The sequence below is a fragment of the Narcine bancroftii genome, chromosome 6 (genome assembly GCF_036971445.1).
Source record: "Narcine bancroftii isolate sNarBan1 chromosome 6, sNarBan1.hap1, whole genome shotgun sequence".
In the NCBI taxonomy this organism is placed as follows: Eukaryota; Metazoa; Chordata; class Chondrichthyes; order Torpediniformes; family Narcinidae; genus Narcine; species Narcine bancroftii.
In genome coordinates this window covers 23,342,071-23,366,042 of record NC_091474.1, presented here as the reverse complement: position 1 = coordinate 23,366,042, position 23,972 = coordinate 23,342,071, and the positions used below count along the sequence as shown (strand labels likewise).

At 40.3% G+C, this 23,972-nt stretch overlaps 1 protein-coding gene across 3 annotated transcripts in view; it reads right to left on the bottom strand.

Moving 5' to 3' along the window:
* Positions 1 to 1,261: 1,261 nt before the first annotated feature.
* hm13 (histocompatibility (minor) 13) overlaps positions 1,262 to 23,972 on the bottom strand; it is a 64,283-nt gene continuing 41,572 nt past the window's right edge. The window contains exons 10-13 of one of the 3 annotated variants that reach the window (XM_069884296.1): positions 23,435 to 23,537; positions 21,110 to 21,195; positions 10,320 to 10,503; positions 6,286 to 6,374 (exon numbers count right to left, since the gene is read on the bottom strand). In XM_069884296.1, the coding sequence (XP_069740397.1) occupies positions 10,356 to 10,503; positions 21,110 to 21,195; positions 23,435 to 23,537 (337 nt within the window). In that variant the 3' untranslated portion in view covers positions 6,286 to 6,374; positions 10,320 to 10,355. Of the gene's footprint in view, positions 6,375 to 10,319; positions 10,504 to 21,109; positions 21,196 to 23,434; positions 23,538 to 23,972 lie in introns of all 3 variants that reach the window. The other 2 variants (XM_069884294.1, XM_069884295.1) reach the window with 2 other exon arrangements.

Here is a 23,972-nt window from a genome sequence, read left to right as displayed (position 1 = left end):
TTCAATCACAGCATTTTTGCCTCTGAAAGTTGTGGTTCCTGTTTTGCTCCAAGACTTGAACGAGAATCAAGCTGACACAACTGTGCAACCAAGGACATAGGACTTGTAGCACTGCCTTTGGAATGAAGCATTAAACCAAGGCTTTACCATCTTCAAGGACAGGAACCCCTGTCACTTTTTCATAAAGCAGCAAAATCAAGTACTCTGCCCAACAATTAGCAATACCATACATTTTTATTCAAGACACATAGCACGGTAACAGGCCTTTCCAGTCCACGAGACCGTGCTGCCCAATTACACCCAATTGACCTACAACCCCGTCCATTTTGAAGGGTGGGAAGAAATCAGAGCGCCCAGAGGAAACCCACGGCATCACAGAAAGAAAGTACGAACTCCGTAGACAGCGCCAGATTTGAACCCAGGTCGCTGGCACTGTAACAGCTTTGTGCTACGTTAACAGTGCCGCCCATTTATAAACTCTTGAAAGTCCCAAAGCTCTTTAGTCAGTGAGGTGGGTTATCTGGTGTTCAACATCTGCATTACCACTGATCCTTGCTACATTATTACTTGCTGAACCAGATTTGGTAATGTCATTTCTACATGATAGCTTAAGGGTGCAAGATGGCATGGCAGCTTTGTAAAATTTCACCACTGGTTTTCAGGCTGGGAAGTGACAAGCTGTTCTGTGCCCATGACCACAAGAACCTGCAGAGTGTTGTCAATGCAGTTCAGGCCATCACACAAACCACCCCTCCATCGACCCGTACCTCCCGCTGCCTCAGGAAAGCGGTCAGCATATTAAAGGACCCATCCCAAAGATCTCCCTTTAGCAGATGAGACCCTGGAACTGTTTTTAAAACTTCTCTAGACTCTGCCCCATCATTTTCCACTTTTCTCGATACGTTGCTTTACTTAATGTAACACCGTTCTCTGTACTGTTATAGCACTACCTATGTTGGATGACATGCCCAAATGGCACTCAAAACAAAGCTTTTTATCTTGTGCACGTGACAATAAATTAATTCAACAGCAGTAATCTAGGTCCCACTCCCAGACCATTACTATCAAGGGAAATGTTACTCCAGTCAGTTTCTAAATATAAAGGGTATATATAGCCACCTTGCAGAGATACCCAAGGTGAGCCGTTTCACGATACTCCTTGCCCTCATCTTCCGTCCAGACACGCCCTGCTTGTCCGTGTCGCCATTCACAAGAAAAAAATGTCAATGTCAAGGAATAAACTTGGAGACAGCAGCAGAGCTTGATGAATAGAGTGGTGCACACCACAGTTTATTGCAAATCAATCACAGCTCCTCCCTGGAGAAGCCCATTTTCACTACAATGAAAAAGCAAGAGTGATGACAGATGGGAGAGCAGGACAAGTCAAAATGTATGAATTTGAACAAAGAGCAAAAAACAATTGAAAATATTAAATCCCATTCCACCAGATATAGAGATATTTTAAAAAATATTTTACCAGCACCATCTTCAAACCATACTGCAGGGTTGGCCAAACTTGCTTAACACAAGAGCCACATACAATAAACTTCAGAAGCTTGAGAGCCACAAAACATGAAAAAATATTATTTACGTTTTTACTCTTACATGCACATTGTTACAAAAATGTTATATAAATATTAAGAAATACATGTACGTAATAATATTTATTCATGTATTTTAAACCACTAATTTGTATTAGTTTCATAATCTAAAAGTACACACACACACACACATACCAAATATGCTGTTTATATTGGCATGTCCACATTCAGGGCAACGGGAGCTTGAATGAGAGGACGGCCTAGGTGTTAGGAGCTTGGATGGGTGGGCGGGACGAGGTGGCAAGCCCATGTTCAGGATCACACTAACATTCCGTTCATTTCACTGCCCACGTCACAGTCACATGCGCCACAATCACGAGCCATGCCCACTAACACTACCATCGTGAGCACCGGCTCGCACATTCTATGTCAAAGATCCACATGTGGCTCGTGAGCAGTGGTTTGGCCACCCCTGCCATACCATACATATGAATCTAAAATACACTGTAAAGACTAATCCCCTGATTCGGAACCAGAAAAGAATATTCATCCCTCCTGGAGAGAGAAAAAAAAATCAAAGACTTCGATACACAGCACACAAGAGCCTCAGATGCAACAGGTCATCATTTATTCATCATCTTAAAAAAGTTTTAGATAATTTGATAAAATAACACCACCCCTGAACACCACAAAAATCCCTCCATCTTTACCAGAGGATTACAAATATATACTTTAATGCTTTAACACTGTGCTCAAAATGTCTGTGGGGGGATGGGGATGAAGGGAGGTACTGAAATCAAGAGTGAGCAGCCAATGTCAGACACGTGTATCTTCTGACCAGAAGCAGCAAATTAGAATGAACTTGGTGTATTACATGCTACCTTCACACAAGCAACTACGAGTGTTGCAACATATAATTTTCCATTAGTTATACAAGGAGCAGAGTCAAAGGTCAAATCAGAACAAAACTCTTGAGTTGTACTACAATGCTTTTGATGTCAGTGTTACGGAATAATAGCAGGGTACAGTGAGTATTTGGGGCACTGATATTGTGAAGGGACTGTGAATTATGTTGACAGTAAACATTAACTTTGATATGAAAACATTATCCTAATTGACTCTATATTGAAATTATCATTTACCCAAAAATTAAACCCAACAGAAACTGTACTTAAATTTTTTTCCCCAGAGACCCGCACCATTCTTTTGGATTTCCTTGTCATTGTGACAGGAAATGTTCAGTCATGACTGATATTCCTCTCTCAAAGAAGGTGAGTGACAGAGTTAACAGAGATTCATTTCTGGGACATCATTTTTAAAAGGTGAACCTACTCCTCTCCACTTTCATTCATTCATTCAAATTGTATGCTAGGGCTCTCAGTGACTTGGATATCCAAACCATTACATTCCCATCTTGTCGAAAGTTTGACAAAATAATCTCTTCAAACTGATCGTTAGGCAAGCTTGTCCATTTTTTCTCAAGAAAGGGTCCCCATCCCAAGAGCTGACCTGCCCCACCCACCAATTTCCTTCAGCAGCTCACTGTTCATTTCTAATCTTGCATTGTGGTGATCTTACATCACTGATCAAATTTCTTAGTGGTTTACTGAAAGCTGCAACAGTCTTCACGAATGAAAGACAAAACAAAGTTTAAGAGAACTCTTGGGTGTGCAAATTTCATATCCATACAGAAAGAAATGTCAGGATCAAATCCAAAAGAGGAAGGACTTTTGATCTCCCACCCTGGCCCCCGGGACCTTCAGGGACAAGCCTCCAACAAAAGAAAATTAAATTGATGACCACCCATCACACAAGACCCAAGCAGCAAAAATCACTGCCTTGCAAAATTGTTTAAGTAAGGCACCAACACACTTTCTAAGGCTGCATCAGCTCACTAAAATTAAATGCACCTAGACTGAGTACTGGGGAACACAGTGCAAGTAGCCAATGGAATGCTGGTAGTACAGGAATTACTCAATGTAGTATGTCCTGGCCACCCAACCCAAGCAGAACTAAAAAAAAATCAGAGGTCCTAAGGCTCGGGTTGGCAATGGTTGTCAGTTTTTTTTTTTGCAATATCCAAGTTGACCTCTACATCATTCATTGAAAAAAAAACTAAAAATCATTGCCCTATTAGAGCAAATAACAGCCCATGCTCTAATGAATATGGACTCCATCACTTAATCTTGAGGAACCAAAGCCATAGCCTAACTTCTTTGTCAATTAAAACTAGGGGAATGCAAAGGAAAATAAATGGTTGCCAAAGACATGATAATTGTAAGGCCTCCTTATCCATTCAAAAAACACCCATAATATTCAGCATAGAATAAAAACCATTGGATGATAGACCTCACAATTCCTGGCATGAAGGGTTTGTGTTCGGTGTAAGTAAAAGATTTTATCCACCTTGGGACTTGTAAATATAAAGGGTTCTGAGGACAGAGGAGATGACAAGAAGCTGTTTCCTCTCGCTTTAGAGAATCTAGATGTCGGGACTCATCAAGTTTATGGTCATCTGATTGAACAAGTACAACCTGACAAAACTGCATTCTCAGTACATAAATATGAGTGTGGCCATTTAGTTTTTGGGAGAAACTTCTTCATGCAGAAGATTGATTTTACCTCAGCAAGTTTTGAGGTTATTCAAGACTCAGATGAATATGCAACTGCCATTCTGACCTTAATCTGTGGACTTCTGCACTGGTTTAGAGACTCAACAGAGAATGAAGAGCACCCCACCTTCCATCTACATTCACTGCAGCCTTTCAGACCCAATGTGGAATTCTCCAGCTTTAAGTAACTTTTATGTCAATCACAACTGGCCATATGTTATTTTTTTTTCCCCCATTTGACGAACATGACCAGAGCCTCTGACTAACATTACAGGGCAAAAAAACCAGTATGCTTCTAATTACAATTCTAACTGTACAGTTAGCATAGCAGTTAGTGCAATGCCGTTGCAGTGCCAGCGACTGAGATTCCAAACTAGTGCTATCCGTGAGGAGTTTGTATGTTCTCCCCATGTCTGCGTGGGCTTCCTCCCACCCATCAAAATGTGCGGGAGTTGCAAGTCAATTGAGTGCAAGGGATTGTGGGCTTTGTGCCTAAATTTTAAAAAAATTAACTTCCAAATTAACCCTTTTGGTCTCACCCAATCTGAGATATTCCATTCATTTTACCCATCCCTTCTCCACTGTTCCCCACCCCCCAAGTTCCAAACATTAAATACTGCTTGACCTACTGAGCATTTCCTCCATTTGCACTTTTAAAACACTTTAATTGAAACAAGCAAGCTTTTGGCCAACAGAGCAGGGACTCCAACAGAAAGTGGATTTGAGGGAGAGGTTTCTCATGATCAAAATGAGACCGGAAGAGCAGGGTCTGGGGGTTTCATGGTCAACTCCTGTAACAGAGGCAAGAAGCAACCTGGAAAAAGTCAGGTTTGGGGTGAGGAGCTGTGCTCTAATCTACAAATGAATCATTATTGTGAAAATACTGAACGTACGAGTACAAAGTTTATCTCAACTAAGTCAATTTTGACTGCAATATTTGTGACTTGGCATTCCACTCATTCTGACTGGCATAGATTAGGATGAAACGATCGGTTCTCGGCTGAGTTTGCTAGGTTAACTACTTCAGACAACTTCATTATTCCAAAGTGGAGTAAAGTGAACCAACTTCATCTTCACACCCAAATATACAATTGTTAGGGAGGAACCAGAGGTTATCAGGTCCTTTGACTCAATTCTTTCACCCACATCTGCCAGGCTCACTGGAATAACTCAAGTGAGGCATTGGAAGGTGTACAACCAGCCACTGGGGGAAATGAAACAGCAAAAGGGATAAAAGGAACGGAACAAAGTGGGGTAAAGTACAACTGCTTAACTACACACTGGTCTCTCCATTAAACTGCAAACAGTGCTCTATAGACATGACATTCGTTTGCTATGATGGTATTGACATGTAACAGCAATAGTAGCTTACGTTCAAGCTCTCTCTGAAAATCAAAGCTATTAAAGGATGATAATATGCGCATCCTTGAGCTGCCATTATCAAGCATCTTGGTTTAACAAACAAATGCAGGAAAAAAAAGTTTGTCATTTGAGTAGTCCCAGCATATAGAATGCATACAAAATTTCAGTAGGTTGCAGTTACCTTTTATCATTTTATAATTAAATTTCAGTGTTTCAGGTGTAGTATGTTTGCAAGCTGCATATATTGTCAGTAGACAGTGTTTAAAAAAAGTCTGCCCATTAAACCCTAAACCCCTTTTTAAAAAATACACAGGAGTCTAAGTAAAAGCAGTTGTGTAAAAAGAAACAGCCGAGGTATTTATTTTTTTAAATAAATACAAATTTCATAACATGAACGAGGTGAACCTATGTCTAAAAATTCTGTTTTCTGCATTTGTTTGTGAAAACAAAACTATTGGTGTCTTTGAATTCATGATCATTTTAATCCAGTCAAAATAAATTAAAAGATTACAGATAGGCACTGGTGCAACCCTTCAGGTTTCTATTTAAAAACAATCAATTGACACATTCATAGAAAACACCAAGCAGGACTGAGTAACTAGCATTGTAGCATGACGTCATGAAATACTTTTGTTTCCCATTAATAGCCAGGGACGCAAGACACATGACCACGTCATAACAATTAGGCATCTGCACAAAATGAACACAGAACAGGCAGCTGGGAATGTTTTTTTCCTTTTTAAAAAAGACTTGATTGCTCGATGGCACACCACATTACTGCTCCTTCTTGTTTTCCTTCAAGTCACCCTTGGTCTCGTCCAACGTCACTTTGTCAGGAAGATCAGCCTTTTCTTCATATCTGCGTTAGAAGTGATACGAAAGTTAAAGCTTTTGGGGGGGGGGATAATCAAATCACTGTTAAGACTCAGGGAAGGGACTGCTCTTTGTCCAGAACAATGGGTTTTGAGCACTCAAAATGATGTAGTATGATCCCTGATTTCACAGAATTCCTGTCTCTCAGATTAGGAACATCGGTGCAAGAAAACAGTGAGGATCAGGACCAAGTTGTGAAAATGCAGCAGGAGGAGTAACTGCAGAGACCAGTCAGGAGATGAGGTTAATTGGAAGAAAAAAGCTACTCCAAAATTGGCAATGGATAAAGGCACCTTCAGTGCATCAAGATCAGAAGATTCCAAAAGTAGCTGCTTTCACAGCATCAAGTAACCAAAAACTAAATACATCATGTCATTACCACTCAATTATGTACTAATTAGTGAGATTTCAATGTGCATCAAATCATCTTAAAATAAGTCCTTTTGCCAACCTATGCAGATTCTTTCAATTTCAATTAACCTTGGGAATCAGTGGAGGCCTCCTCATTAAATGTATTTAAGACAAGGTTGGACAGATTTTTACATAGCAGGGCAATGAAGAGATGATGGGGAAAAGGCCCATCTCCACCTACCTGCCTGTCATCAGATCAGCCATGGCGGAGCAAGCTCAAAACGCCAGATTGGCTACTCCTGCTTCTATTTCTTGTGTTACAAACTGCAGTTTTGCAGGGGAAACTGTGCACTATTTTCAAGCCCAATGACATCTGCTGTGAGATTACACACGTGGAGAAAGACTCTATGACCAGCTTGAATACGAGGGTCTTTTTCACTCCAAATACCTGCTGATACTCTCACAGCACAACGGGGGGCCTTTTAGTTCCATGGTAAAAGTGCAAGAATGGGGAAAGAAAGGCTAAGAGGCAGGTTTGTTCTTGTGGTACGAAGAGCACGGGGGACAGAAAGTGGTAAAAGACCACTATAAAAGTAGATCAAACTGGCAGTACTTGGATTCAAAACAGAATAACTCAAATAGCACAAATAATAGAAAAAAGATAAACACAGGGTGTGGAACAACTGCTGATAAACTGTCCACCACCCACAAATGGAGAAAACATTCTTTTTTCCTTTTGTGATGAACCACCTTATCCAAACTTTCTCCAACTCAACCTTAAGGTGATTTTAAGTGGCTCCAACTGAACATCAAAAGGAACAGGTCAGCACAATTTGAGTGTGGGTTGGAAAATGTCCTCTTAGATGGCATGGCTTGCTGGTGTATTTCAAAAGGCAGTGAAGAGGCAGCTATACTGCTGTGGAGGTCTGATAGCTTAAAAATCCCGATTTATAATGAACATTTTTTAATTCCAGAAGTTTATTTAATGAACTCAATGTAAATACCTGCTGCATTGAGATAGAAACTAAGTTCAGGAATGTCTGTTTTGGAATGTGTCCACATCACTAACATAGCCATTGGTAAAATGAACCATGGCCGAATACTCCATTTCCCACAGGGCATAGCTGTAAGTGTGTGCATAGCTCTTCCTGCTTGCAATAGTTAACTCTTCATTGACTAAGTAATGAACCCAAGATCATCCTGCCTAAAACAGCCTATCTAAATTGGAATTATGGGGTTTGACTGCATTAACACAAACTGCTTCCCATCCATGTGTCAATTTTGAATCCATTGCTTCCTGATGTACTCTTATCACCACACCTACTTAAACTTCACTCAAATATTAATTTACACACAGCCTTGGAGAGTGAATGTGAGCAAATTATTTTGGTTGAAGACAGTCATTGCCAAATCGATTCTATGTTTCCTCAAAACACACATGGATTCATTTATAAACATCAACGATACCTGCTGCTCTGGAGGGAGATGACTCCAAAGACCATGGAAATCAATCCAAGGGATCACAAGGCATATTCGATTTCATCCAATAAACTGCTCTTCAGATAGTCAGTCAGTTCAAATTTAATTTGACAATTTAAAAGCAAAATTTGGGGCCTCGACATTCTTTTACCAGTCAACTCCGAGCAAACTCCCAAGTTATTTGAACTATCTTTCTGAGAGCAAGTCCTTGGTCCCCAGAGCCAAAAGCACAGAAGGTTCAGGAACCTGCTAACTACTCCACTAGTTTCTGACTGATTTGATTGCTTCAAAGCCAATTCCATGTCAAATTTAACAAAACAATGACAATACTTTCAATTTCATTTTACTCCTTTCCACATTTCACACATTCAGCTCTCTGGCTGCACTGGTGACAAAAGAGAATTAGCAGAATTCTGTTTTGCTTTTGTATTTCTTCAAACACTTTTCATTAAAATGCTGAACATGGAGGACATTTTCTTAGAACTACAGAACTCTACAGGCCCTTTTAGTCTGTGCCGAAACATCATTCCACTAGTCCTCCAGACCCCTCCCATCCATGTACCTATCCAATTTATTCTTAAAACTTGAGTGAGCCCGCATTTCCCACGTCAGATGGTAGCCACACTTCCACCACTCCGAGGGAAGAACTTCCCCCTAATGTTCCCCTTAAACTTTTCCCCTGTCTTCCAGTTTTTAATCTTGCCTAACCTCAGTGGAAAAAGCATGCTTGCATTTATCTATATCCATCAAATTTTGTATCCCTAGACTACCTCCAATTAAATGTATCCATGACGATGTATGATATACAAGGGGTTTGTATCATTTTTGTAAACTAGAATATTTTCCCATCTGAGAGAAACATCTGGCCCTTGCTTAACAGCATGGAGCTGTAGATAGTGGTCTGCTATTCCCGACGCTCTCTCTGTATGGCTTTCGTTCTGACACCCACCATGACGGTGTAAACAAACAGATGCTGGCTATGCCTTTAAAGTCAGGGATCAGCTTTCCTGGACTGGATGACAGATGATAGTTTATGGTCATATACAGTTGGGTACAATTACAACCTTTCAAAGACATCTATACACCATCCCACAAATATGGTCCAAACCGCTGAGTCTCTCCAGTGTTTCTTTTCCAACATCTGCAGTTTTACTGATCAACATTTTCCCAGCCTTGCTTGGATACCAGCTCCAGATTAGACTTTGGCCTCTTCGTGACAGCTTTCAATGTTATAGTCGACTGAGCAAATATTAATAGGTTAGGGATGTCATGGCTAGTGTAGCGACCAGCACAAAACTGTTACAGCGCCAGCAACCCGGGTTTGAATCTGGCGCTGTCTGCAAGGAGTTTGTACGTTCTCCCCGTGTCTGCACGGGTTTCCTCTGTGTGCCCCCATTTCCTCCCACCCTTCAAAAATGCACCAAGGTCGTAGGTTAATTGGGTGGCACAAACCTGTTAATGTGCTGCTGTACGTCAGAATTTAAATTAAAAAAAATTCTTTAGAGTAGTTATGATTTCTAGAACTCATCCAATGAATAAAATATCAAAGATTTTCTTATTTCAACCCAGCTCCATTTGGAAAATGGAAGCAACATTATTTTTATTATTCATCAGACACAATGTAAAGTAACTCTCAAGAACTAGGTGGCATGCTAAATGAACCTCTTGAACAAGGAACACAAGCTCAAAACAGCCTCATGATTATAGATGTATTATGTATACATAGCAAAAGTTATTGAAGCAGTTTGGTGGACAACAGCACTGCATTCTAATGATGGTCTCCAACATTCTGGCAGCAGATGTTGAAACACATTGAACCACAACAAATACTAGTCCAGTTGACACAGGATACACATGCTAAAGGATCAGCAATGAGTACACAAATCTCACTACCTAATGTCCTGCAGGCATGTTAAGGGTCAAGTTAACATCATGCACCTGAAGCTGCAGATTAATGGATTAACAGCTTCACTTCCAAATGAAAAGCAAACTAAAAATGACGTACAAAGGAAAATGAAATACACAAGTCAGTGGTTTGCATTGTGCCAGCATGCTGGATTGAATATTACACAGGCAAAGCATTGCAAGAAGTCATGAATACCTGACCCGTTGCTGCTCCACAAGCCCCCTCACAGGACTACATGGGACTTGGGATCGTCCGCCTGCGGCGGGGGGAGCTAGGCTTTTGCTGCATAGAGTTGGCCAGACTAGCAGGGGAGCCAGAGACGGTGGGGAAATGGGTGAGCCTCGGCGTGTGTGGCATGACCTCAGCTGAAGACTCGTAGCTGATTAACAGAACGTGGAGGAAAGGGACAGGATAAGAGAAGAGGAAGCTTCGTTAAGAAAAACAAAGTACAATTTATTACGTGCAAATACAGAAATCTCAACACAGAAATACAAACCTGAGACCCCAAATTCCATTCCAAATTTAGATCCAAGAATCAGCACCAGGATGAAATCTCAAACTCTAAGCCTCGGGCTCAAGTCCAAATTGAAATGCAGCCACTTTGAGGAAGGAATTAAATACAAAGGCCATAGTCACCTCAGCTAAGAATGGGAATATGCACAAAACCATCACCACTCATCAGTTAAAAGAACTACTTAGAACCATAAAACACTACAGCACAAAAACAGGCCCTTTGACCCAACTAGTCTGACTGAATTCACTAAGAACCTAATCTGGAGCTGGTTGGTATTTCAGACCCTACTCCCGCCATTTAATCAATCAGTGGCTGATTCAATCTTGGCTCCAACACTACTTCCTTGCTCACTCCACAGTTCTCAGCTCCTTGTATGTCAGTCCCTTAAATGTCTATCAATTCCTCACCTTGGTCTCTGAGAGAGTTCCAAAGATTCACAATTCTCAGAAGAAATTCTTCCTTATCGCCACCTAACATGGTTCCAGATCTCCTCCTCCAATTGGAATTGGAAAACCTCAGCATTCTTCTTGTTAATCCTAACCCCTCCCCATCTGAAAATCCTGCCTGATGCAATAAGATCACCCCATTTATCCAAAATTCTTTATAGCTCTAAAAGGCTTAATTTATCTTAAAATGAACCCCTTTCCCTATTGCATCAATATGAAGATTTCTTTGTTCTTCCTCCCAATATATTATTTTGTAAATGTGAAGATCAAAATTTCTATTATTCCAGGTGCACTCTCAGTAGGGCTTAAATTGCATCAAAATCGGTTTAATTTCCCTTGCAAATAGATTTAATTAATATTCCTAATTACTCATTGTACTTGCTTGCTGTACATGCATAATTACCCTTTCATTCTCCCTTCCAAAAGAATGGATGTTTTCACATTTTCTGTACATTGCGCTCTTGCCCAGTCACAAGCCTTGTAATCTCCTCCACAAAACCTCAGACTTAGCTCCAATATACTTGCCCCTTCATTCAACTCAATTATAAATAGTTGGGGCATGCCTCCCCCATTTCCTCTGATCTGTGGCAACCCACTGCTAATCTGCAAAAGAGGAGCAGGAGGCAGGTATTTGACACTTCCTGTCTGTTCATCCATTCAATATAAGAATGACCTTCAGATACCCTATTCCTGCTCTTCTTCAGACCTGTTAACTCCATCTTCTCCTGAAAAATGATCAAACTAACCTCCACAGCCTTTTCAGGTGATTAATTCGATAGGTTCCACCAAGTGATGAAACATCTCATCTGATCTTTCACATATCACTCTGACAAGGTGTGGTACCCACCTGTTTCAAACTGGCCTCAATCGTACCAGTGGCCAAGAAGAGTGTGGTAACCTACTTAAATGACTACTGACCAGTCCACTCACATCCAGTGATGAAGTGTTTTGGGAGGCTGGTGTTGAAGCACATCAGCTTCAGTTTGAGCTCCAACATGGATCCGTTCCAACTTGCCGACCACAGCAACAGGTCTACAGCAGATACCATCTAACTGACTCTACACAAATCCCTGGAACACCTGGACAGCAAAGATGCATACATCAGGATGATCTTTTTCGACTACAGTTCAACATTAACACTATTCTATTCTTGGTGTGCATTTCCTCTACACACTTCAGACAACAGTAAAAGTACATGGCATGACAGACACCATTATCCCCTCAAAACAAATCAGCAAACTCCAAGACCTACCTGGGCCTGAATATCCCACTGTGTAATTGGATCCTGCATTTCCCCATCAGTGCAGATTGGCAAGAACATCTTCTCCACAATTTCCATCAGCACCGGAGCACCACAGAGCTGCACATTGAGCTCTCTACTCACTTTGTACCTATGACTGCGTGGCTCAGTAATGACAACACCATCATTTACAAATTTGCTGACAATACCACAGTAGTGGGTTGTTTAAAAAGGGACGTTGAGTCAGCATTCAAGAGGGAAACTGAAAGCTTGGCAGAATGGAGTACTAACAACGACTGATTGTAGACTTTAGGAAGGAAAACTTAGAGGTGCACGATCCAATATTCATTAGGGATAAGAGATGAAGAGGGTGAGCAAATTTAAATTCCTGGGAGTCACCATCTCGGAGGATTTTCCTGTACCTAACTCACGAATGGCATCGTGAAGAAAGCACGTCAGCCCCTCTACCTCTCAGGAGTTTGCAGAGGTTCAGTATGCCATCGGAAACCTTGGCAAACTTCTGCAGATGTGCAGTGTAAATTGTGCTGACAAGGTGCAGCACAGCTGGGGGCACCAATATCTCTGGACAGGAAAGCCCTGAAAAAATGTAGTGGACACAGCCTAGTACATCACTGGCAAATCTCTCCAGACCATTGAGACATCACATGGATCACTGCCGTCAGAGAGCAGCAGCAGTCATCAAGGATCCGCACCACCCAGGACATACTCCGTTCTTGCTGCTGCCATCAGCAAAGTGGTGGAGTTGCCACAAGACTCATTCCACCAGATTCAGGAACAGTCGCTACCCCTCCAGATTCCAGAGACTCATTTAACGACTTACTTTGTATTTAATGTGTAAATGCTGAATATTTATATTTCTGTATTTGCAGTTCGTTTACATTTCTCTTTTGTATGCTTATCTTTTTCTGGAGTACTGTTTGCACAACCACTAAGTGGAAATTCTGCCTGGCCCCCAGGAAAAAAAACAATCGCAGGGTTGTATGTGGTATCATGTTGGTACACTGACAATAAATATGAATTTATCCTGTAACCTGAGACTGTAATCCCTGGTTCTAGCATCCCCTAACAAGGGAAATATCTTATTTGCACACAGCCTACCCAAAATTTAAGCCTCATTTCGATCTCCTCACCAATGTATTGACCCTATGCCCGCCAACCTTTTGCAGCAACCTTCTAATGGGGCACCTTATCAAATGTCTTCTGGAAATCCAAATATCTTTGATTTACCAGAGGTTACGTCCTCAAAACAACAGGACATTTTCCCTCGAGACCATATTTGATTGTCTTACAAATTTCTATTTGCCCTGCCATTACCTCCTTAATAATGGACTCCAGCATTCCCCTGGCCTACCAGGTTTCTGCTTCATTCCATGGTCAGGATATGACTGATATCCAAATGAAGGCTGTAAATTGCTCTTCATCTTTACTCTGTCATTCCAACTATGCAACTACGTGGACACAGTTACTCATAGGTTTAAGACAACCAGAAGTCCCAGCCCTGACAGCATTAATTTCAATTTGATTCAATTAGATTTTTTTTTCCTTTTCCCACCCCACCCCCTCCCCCACCAAGGATGCAAGTAAAACATCGACCATAGATCCTGTTTAAACACATTCCAAATAATTTCTTATCTTTCCATTCCTTGGTTCAATGTTGGATTAAGCCGAGCCAAGCTGAGGGTGCTGGCACCTGCAATCTGTCAAGGATGCCATGGGAGGGCAATGAAAATTAAGTTACACCTCTTCCAGGTGTATTTGCACAACCCACTTTCAGCTACCGCTATCACCACTCGTTTCATTCAGGTGCAGAAGCCTGAAGTCCATCATCTCAAGGTTCAAGCAGTACTTTTTCCCTGCTATCAGGATCTTGAACCTCCATGTACTATCCCAACGATAAACTGCACTATTCCAACATCACATTATTTGCACTATCTGCAACTGTGCATCCTTTTACTGTATATTGATCTTTTTTTGTCTCGTGGCATATTGTGTTAACTTAATTCATACTATGGTTGGTGTATCTTTTGTACACTAATGGCTGTAGCAAGTAAGCATTTTGGTGCTTCTGTACAAATGTTCAGGACAATAAATTGTCATATCTCTGCTCTACTACAGGCCTCTTTTGTTCTCTTTATCCTCACATTTTGCTGCAATTTAATTAAACTTTTCCCAATTCTGATGCAAATACACCATCCCAATAACTTAATGATGTTTCTTTCCCCACACAGCCTCAGACTTGCTGACTACATCACTATTTCTTGCACATCTCTCTATGTCCCTGGGATGGTCGTGTGAACCACCTTCCAAAACTACTGCCCTTCTGCTGATGGTACTCCCACAACGTTGAGCAGGGAATCTTGCCACTGACTGCTTAGCAATGCTTGTGAAGTGAGATGTCAGTGGAATGAACAAACCAGACTTGGTGCAGCCTTACAACTGAGCATTATAACAATCAACAAACAGGCATATGCATGAAGAACAGCCATCCAGAAAAGAAATAAAAATAATCATGACTAGAGTTTCAAAGGATCAGGATTGAAGGTTTTTAAAATGTAAAATTTATTTCCCTTGGGCCAACATTTCCTTTTCAGACCAGTGCAGGAGAATTTTCTGCAGAGTAAATTTTTTTTGAGCCATCTCCCAATAATGTTCAGAACAAACAGGATCAAAGAACACTTACCAGCATAAAGCTTATGTAAACAATGATTTCCCGCGCATTGTGAAAACAGATGCTCAAAAGTATGATAGAAGAAATATGGCTTCAAGGATAACTGATTTCAAACAGAATTAATAAGAAAGCAATGTTGACAAAGGGTAACAGGACATAAAGCAACCAGACAATACGCAAACATTTATTGAGCCCCTTTAGAAAATCATTCTAAGCTACTTTAAAGTTATCTTTTCCACATCCTTTGCTGGATCAGAGCATAAAAATTAACAATTCATAAAAACCGAGTAATTTTTTTTAAGAGAGCCTATGTACTCATTAAAAATAAAATTTATGGAGGCTAAGAGTCAACTCTGTAAGGTTAATCTCTGGGAACTGACCCAGTTGGGAATATGGTAATCTAAAGGTATCAAATGAATGGACTAAACTGGACTAAATCTAAATCTGCTCAAGGGAAAAGTTAATGTCCTTCCCTGCATTAGGAAGTATTTCAAAGCCTATTATTGTTGTAATAGAGGAGTGCTTAGCCAATTGCATCCAACAAGGTTCCAAGCAGTGGGGAAAACAAGTGAACTGGCAACAATGAAACTTTAATTTGCAAATGCTAGGCAAGGCATTAAGTACCGCTGAAGTGCAGGGCAGGCTGCTTTGGGATCTCTTCCAGCCATCCGAGCAGCCAAGACATCTAGGTTCAAGGCACCTAACTGAGCAGATACAAAAGTAAAAGTGAAAATTATTAAAATTAACATTCTATTGCTCACAACCATGTGGTGTAAAAGTAGCAGAAGGCAATTTTCGGATAATCACCATTCTTTTTGTCACAAAGGGCAGCATCAGAATAGCTGGTTCCAGGAAAGACAGTGGAAGAAATGGAGGCTGGAATTGGGGGCTGAAATCATGAAAAGTTGATTTGAACAAGTATTTTGACTATAGTTGCCCTTTGTTACTTTCTGAAGGAAAGTAGACAATTATTCAAAAGTCTTACAGAAATTATTTCCCAGCTTCTTAGATGGATCAAATAAGATTAACTTAAAATATGGGCAATACCAACCAATCTTGGATAGGTAAGGAATACATAGAGAGTTGGAGAGGTATCAAAGCATGCAATGAATGAGATAATTTCTCATGATAGCTGAAATGTCTAACCAACAAGCAAACCTGAATGTTCCACATTTACAGTCAAACTATCCAGTTCCCATTTATAAATGAATTACTCAACCATTTCCTTTACAGGGGTTCCTATGGTCCTGTAAAGTTTTTTAAAAAACACACGCACCCCAAAAATAGAATGGCTTTGGACAGCCTTCATAGTTCTGAGGAATAAAACAAGAATGCGCGTGTGTGCATGCACGCTTTAATCTGCTTTACAGCAGCTTTTGAATTTCAGGTGTTTGCAATGGGTCTGTAGTGAGGTCATGTTAATTAATCCAGAGACACTGCTACAGTTAAACATCAGTTTAAGCAGGTGCACATTAGGAATGGTTGCTGCTCTACTGCCTGTGAAAACTTAAAACGTCTTCTTGCAGCTGCCCAACTGAATACCAAAGACTGTCAACGTGGGAGAATTAGCTGTGCTGTTGTTTTGGGACAACGGCTTTCATATGCTGTTCATATCCTATCTGGCTGGTCAAACACTCACAGGTTTCCCCAAAGATTCTTCTGAGAAATGTGGCACAAATGCAGTTTTTAAAAACTGCAAGTGTCTCAGGCTAGTCTTTTTTATGTGCAAAAATTACGATTGTGGAAGGCAGCAGGAACAAGCCAAATGAAATCTGGTGAATTTGAAATGAATGATGCTCTCCCATAGACACACACGTAGGCACTTGTTAAAGTGATGGCTGTGCAGCAACTGGGGACAGGAACAACAGCAAATGTTCTGACCCTCACTCCAAGGTATCCAGGCAATTTTAATTAGCCTTATACTTCACTCCATTCTACTCAAACAAATTGGTTCTGGGGTCACTAATGAATGAGCCAGGATATTAAGAATTTTGCAGTGAGAGTTGGGAGAAACAACTCTATAGATCAAGATGGTTCTTACAGCAACACACAGAAAAGGGCATTGAACGCACAGACTCTGTTGCTCAGGAGGGTTTAAGATATTTTGGCAAGGGTTGTGAGACAGAGTAGCGGGGCAGCAGTTGGGATAAACTGAAGAAATCAGGCAACTCTAAGTGAGCAGAGCCAGAGGTAAGTGAGCACAGGTGGGCTGGCAAGCTCAACTACATTTACTTTAATGCTAGGAGCCTCTAAGTTAAATCAGACAAGTTTAGAGCATGGATCAGCACTTGGTAATCACAGAAATATAGTAGAGGAAGGGTTGGACTCGTAGTGTAATGTTTTGGACTATGGAAGTTTCACATGTGATAAATACAAAATAAGAGGGGGAGTGGCACTACTATTTGGACAGGATGTTACAGCAGTACTTAGAAAGGATATTCTGGAGGGTTCAGCCAATGGGCCATATAAGCAGAATTGAGGAACAAGAGACAGTGATCATTTCCATAGAATTAAAATACACTTCCACTGTCCCTCCACCATCACTTTTCAATGGCAAGCAGGATGTCAAGGAACAGAAAAGTGCAAGAGCCACAGTTATTTGAAGTGGGCAACTTAAAATAACTCCAATATTGACTGGGATCATCTTAGTGCAAAAGGATGAGATGAGTAGAATTTAAGATGTGCACCCAAGGAGGCTTTCTTGAGACAACTTAGAGATCATCCACTAAAATGATCAGTATTCAACCGTATCTTAAGTCAGAAAGCCGGGTGGATTTGACAGTGGAGGAACAACTTTGGGAAGTGACCGTAATCCTGCAAGTTTCAAAGTCATCATGGAAAGAGGCATTGGAATCTTGAATTAGGGTATGAATGGCTTCAATTAGACTTGGTAAAAGTAACTTGGATCAGATGATTGGAGATAAGGCAACAGTTATTAAGTGGTGTCTTTTAAGAGTCGGGAACTTTGTGTACAAATGCTATTTGGATTTGGAAACTCAAAATAAAAGGACACGAGGAATGTTGATAAATCCTGAAACCTTGGGGCCCAAGTTTATAGATCACAGGTGGTGAAAACTGTCCACGGCATGCTTGCCTTCAAGCTGGGATGCTGTGTTGCAACATCGGTTAGACAGCTGTATACAGTTCTTGTCACCTCACTATAGGATACACGTGGTTGTGCTGGAAAGACTGCATGTTGCCTGGATTGGAGGAGTTAAATTGATGAGTTTGTCTTCCTTGGAGCAGAGGGGTGACTTGATAGAGGTCTATAAAAGTATAAGAGGCATAGAGAGGGTAGATAGTCAAGCTACAAGTTTATAGGGGTAAATATCTCCAAAAACCTGTCCTGGAAGAATGACAGCAGACAAAAAGGTTCACCAATGATTCAACGTCCTCAGGAAATTTTGTATGTCCCTGATATCCCTCAACGACTTCTACAGAGAATCCTGTCATGGTGCATCACTATGTTAGAACATCACCTGTCCCGCCATTGACACCAACTACACCTCCCAATGCCTTGCAAAAGCATCCAACATACTAAAGGATTCAATCCACCTCAGCCACACTCTAGTCTCCCTCCTCCCACTGGGAAGAAGATTCAAGGACTGAACAAATCTCATGGTAGTAAAATAATGCTGCCCCCTACTGTGCTCAAAATGATCTATCACTTGAAACACATCATTTTATTTTGCTGTACTTACGGACAGGCATGCTGGATAGCACACGAAACAAACCTTTTCACAATATCTCAGTACATGCTACAATAAAAAGCAAACCTGAACCTTTTTCCCATGGTTAAAAAAAGCAGAGATTTGAGGTGAGAGGAAGCAAGTTTAAAGGGGTTTCAACAGGAAGGGATTTACACATACATAAACACACACAACCAGTTCATTTGAACTCATTCCAAAGGGGCAATGGAGTCAGATAAAACCCAGTTGGAAAGGGGCTTAACAGGTAAGGAATCAATGGATACAGACCAATTCGTGTTAATAGGCAAAAGGATCAGTATGATGTGGGGGGTAGTGGCTGAATGGCCTGTTTCTGTGCTGTAGAAGTTTATGACTATGCACCCTGGGAGGACAGAGTCACTGGTAAGCAACAACACAGTTTTATTTATGGGGAAGACAAAGACAAAAGAAATTTTCCATTTGAAAGAGTTGCCATTCAAAAACAAATGCACAAAAGTAGATTAAAGCTACACAGACCTGCTAATTTTGTTACTTCTGGTTTAACACTGACTTGAGAATTATCCAGGAGTAATCTAACTTCAAAAACATCATTGCTGGAAAAAGCACCAGCAGTTGAGTGCTGCTGTACAGAGAACCTGTTGACAAACATAGAGCAACCAGAACATAAATTACTGCCCTAGTTTGTTTGATCTTAGAAAGGTTCTCGACTTTTGAAAACATTTCATAATGTTTCATGTGCTGGAGGCTCAGAAAATTAATTGGTGATTAACAATCATTTAGCAGACCCAGGAGTGTGCGCGTACACACACACACACACACACACACACACACAGCCAGACAGGGAGGCACACGCACAGAGACACACGGAATTATTTTAATAGTTTAACTTGACTGGGAAATCAACAGTTATGGATTAACCAGGATGACTATTGGTGTACCAAATTAAGTTCATTCAAAGCTCACCTTTGGTGGAATTTGTTCATTAAACATAATTATTGATACACATTTCAAAACATTCCAAAATATTCAATTGGATTTCAACACTCAGTACCCAAAGTTATTTTCCTCAGTCAGTTGTCAAGAGTTATCAATTTAGCAAATAAAGAAATAAGACCTTTTGAGAAATGTCCAACAAATTTCTTCCAGAGAATATTGTGAAAATGAATGAAAACTGAATGATAAAGGGTCAATTATGCTATAATGAAACCACAAAGATTTTAGGTTCACTAAATACAGGTGGAATATTTGCTACCATATACTTCACTCTGCTCTCCCTATTAATACTGGAGCAGCTTGAGGTAAAGGGCTACATTTTCCCAGGGAACATTACCTTCCATTCACACCTTCATTCAACACAAAATGATGACAGAGACAGAGGAAGTGGAGCAGGAAGGAGTCCTTGATCACATTCACACACTCAAGGTGGCAGTTTGGGAAAAGATCAAGAGATAGATGTTTCAGTGTCTTCCTTCGACGACCAAAGCCAAGAGGGAACAATTACACAGTTGTTCTAGCCAAAGCAGGATTATAAATAACCCTGTTATTATCCTATTTTTATGGACTAGGTATCACAGTATTGAACCACTTAACTGTTGTTTATGTTACTATGTTATGTATTATTATACAGAAAAATGCACCGCAGATTGCAGAAATGATGCATACAAGCCAGGAATGCAGTTTTCAGTGGCAGAAGATTATTATATCTGATTTCAGATTCTCCAAAACAAGAAAAGTCCCCTAAGTGATGATTTTATTGCTACTGATTGAATAAATAATTGATTTACATTACAATGGGGTCTTCGTGGAACAGAAACGTTGTTTGGAAACAATTTTCATAAAATCATTATTTTTCCAAATTATTAGATCATCCACAACAGATGATCTACACTCAGGGGTAAAGGCAAGACCAAAGATCAAATAATGACAGTTATGAGATGACCTTCATGGATATTCAGCCCATCAGCTCCATGCTAATTTCAACGGAGAAAGCCATTAGTCCTATTAACCCTCTCCTAACTTCTTTGTATTCTGGCAACTTGTTTTGCCCCACACATACCCTTTAACTCCCTTTAGATTCTCTTTTTCCCATTAAAACATGCCAAATGGAAAATTTTAGGACGTGGGAGGAAACCGGAGCACTAAGAGGAAACCCTTATTGAAGACTTGCAAATTCCATATAGGCAGCACCCAAGGTAAGGATCCTTGCAGTACTCCTGTTCCACCCTGTCAGCCATGACCTATCCATGAGTAAAATACTGTCTGATAGAGATTTGCCAAGTAGCTTTGCAGAAGGGCAGTTTACAATTATGGTATGTGCGATATCAATAGCAAACGTGGGCACCCAGCAATTAGCCTTAGTCTGATACATTATTTATAGTGGGCTGGAAATTATCATCCAAATTCTTACCTGAACATGTCAGTAAGTTCCCCTTTAACCACAGCAACGATGACTGGGAATCCAATGCAAGCAGGTACCAAGTACAGTAGAGCAGGCTGATAATTAAAAGATACATACATTTAGAAGGAAATCAAACATTTTACTAAACATTTTCAAAATATTGCTATTTCAGTATGAAATAAGTGCATCCAACAATTTTTTTTAAAGTGTTTGACAGTTCCAGAGGGCATCAGAAAATTTATTCCGCACCCCTTCAAAACGTGAAAAATATGAAATGAAGAATCACAAATTGCATTGGGGTTTTACTTATTGTTCTTTATTGATTTTTTTCTATAGTTTATCAATTTCCAGGAAATGAAGTGGTGAATTAATACAAAGTCCTCTTGTTTACTTCTAATTCATAGTGTGAAAGGATGGGAAAGAGCAAGAAAAAAAAAATCCACCAAAATGTAAGAAAGCAGATTACAAAAGCCTTGAATATGGTCGCATATACAATCACTCAAAACATGCACTCTGTAGATTGAAATGCCAGCTTATTTGTCAGATTTTAAAGACTGACATCACCATAATATGGATAAAAAGTAATTTTCAAGGACCAATGCTAGCAATAAAAATTCACAAGTATAATAAAAATGCTTTAGTACCAAAGGGGCTCAACTTGGCCTTGAAATGGACAAAACCCACAGGACCTTAGAAATACTTTTGACAGCAGATCCATTGGTAGAGTTCAAGAGGATTCTAGATAGAAAATGTACACATGCAGGGAATAGTGGGATATCGTAACCTCCAAACTACTCGATCTTTTTTTTAAAAAAAAAAAGAAATACAACACGTTAACAGGCCCTTCCAGTCCATAAGCCCATGGCCCCCAAATATGCCAATTAACCTAAAATCTCTAAAGGGTGGGAGGAAACCAGAGGTAAAGGTTAAAGGTTCCATTATTGTCACATAATACTACATTTAGAATGTAACATACATGAAATACTTTAACTTTTGTCCACCCTAAGGCAGACAGAGAGTCGCCACTTTGTCCAGCGCCCCTTACAGAAACCGAGTGTTACCTCCAAGTACTGACCAGTCCTGAGTCTGCTTAGCTTCCGAGATCAAACAATCTCAGGCGTATTCAGGCTATTTAGGTGCTGCAGTATTCGGAGGAAACCCACAGAGACAAGGGGAGAACTACAATCTCCTTACAGAGATCACCACATTCAAACCAGGGTTGCTGGCACTGTGTTAGTGCTGTACTAACGCTGCTGAGATATGAACTAGATGATTTCAGAGGACAGTTTAGCAACCACATCACTTTGGGTCTGAAGTCATGTACTACACAGATAAAAATAGCAGATTTCCTTCCCTAAAAAAGTTACACCATATTCAGACAGCTGCACTTGAACAGTATGTGGCACTGATCATTAGCTTTTCAGGCCTTTTCCTTTTGTGTAGGAACATGAAGGTTTATCATACACTATAATATTATAGTTCCCATTAGAAAGTACTAGGTCACCAAAGTTCTCTGAACACGCATTCCCCCTTGTGGGCATTAGGAGCCAGCTGCTTTGGTTACAGATGAAATAGACAAGTTAGCTAAATTTATCTTTCATTAGGCAGAAATGATTTGGCAACATTTATATTTTAAAAAAAAATTAGACACAGCTTCAGGCCCTTTTGGCCCACGAGCCCATGCTGCCCAATCACACAAAATTGATCTACATGCATTGAATTGGCCAGACATGTTTTGAATGGTGGGAAGGAACCAGAGCACCCAGAGGAGATGTGCGCAGACACAGGGAGAACATGTAAACTCCTTAACAGACAGCGCCAAATTTAAATAAAGGTCAATGACCCCCTAACAACACTGTACTAATTACTATACTAACTGTGCAGCCCCTTGCAGTTATATATTCAACATGCTTTTGGTTAATATCCAGCTCCCGATTCTTGAACTGTGAGAAGCACAGGCTTCAATAATCTAAGACGGAAGGATGGTCCCAATGAATCAAGATTCCCTTATTGCAATATTATACAAAATTGTTTTCTGCCTGTTACAATATACAGTAAGATCCCGGTTATCCTCAATCCAAGAAACCAGCAAAAAATATTGCAGAAAATAAATGGGAAGTTTAAAATTGGTGCCCCCCTCCCCCCCCCCAAGATTTAGTTCACCAATCACACAACACACAATCTTAAGCAACTGGCAAAAACGTTTATCCAGCATCTACTAATCTCCACAGGGGCTTTTTACCAGGGGATTACTGTAATTGATTCCAAAACAAGCAAGGAGCAACTACAAATCATAGCACAAACAAGCTTCATGACTACAAAAGGACAACTCACCTGTGCATGCTTGAAAGTGTGCATGATGTATATGGTAAGTCCAAGACCAAATACGTAAGCTAAGAAGCTGGTGTAGAAGTATGTCCTGCTATTCTTCTTCAAACTAATCCAGAAAGGAAAATAAATAAAAGGGAGGTTGGCAATTTCTGTACATCATACCAATTACTGTTAACAGCAAGATTTTAATTTAGAATGACTGTTAGTCCAAATTAAATTCCAAGGATCTCATAAGCAGGTAATCCACAAACTTGAAATACAGAAAGCCAAATTCACAATAAGAATAAACATTATTCTTTACTCTTTTATGCAGCTCCGTATTCTCCTGAATCTACAAGCAAAAGAAGACAAAGCACCTAGACACATTCACTTAATCTGCAATTAATTCAGAATAGCTTTAAAAAGAAAGCCACCAAGAGTAGGAAGGTCACCATTGTCACCTTTAAGGATCTTGCCAGCTTGGCACTGCAACCAGTCTCTGCTCAAAATCTAGACAAGGCTGGGTTGCAAGTCCAATAATGTCTGAAGTAAAGCTGCTGGG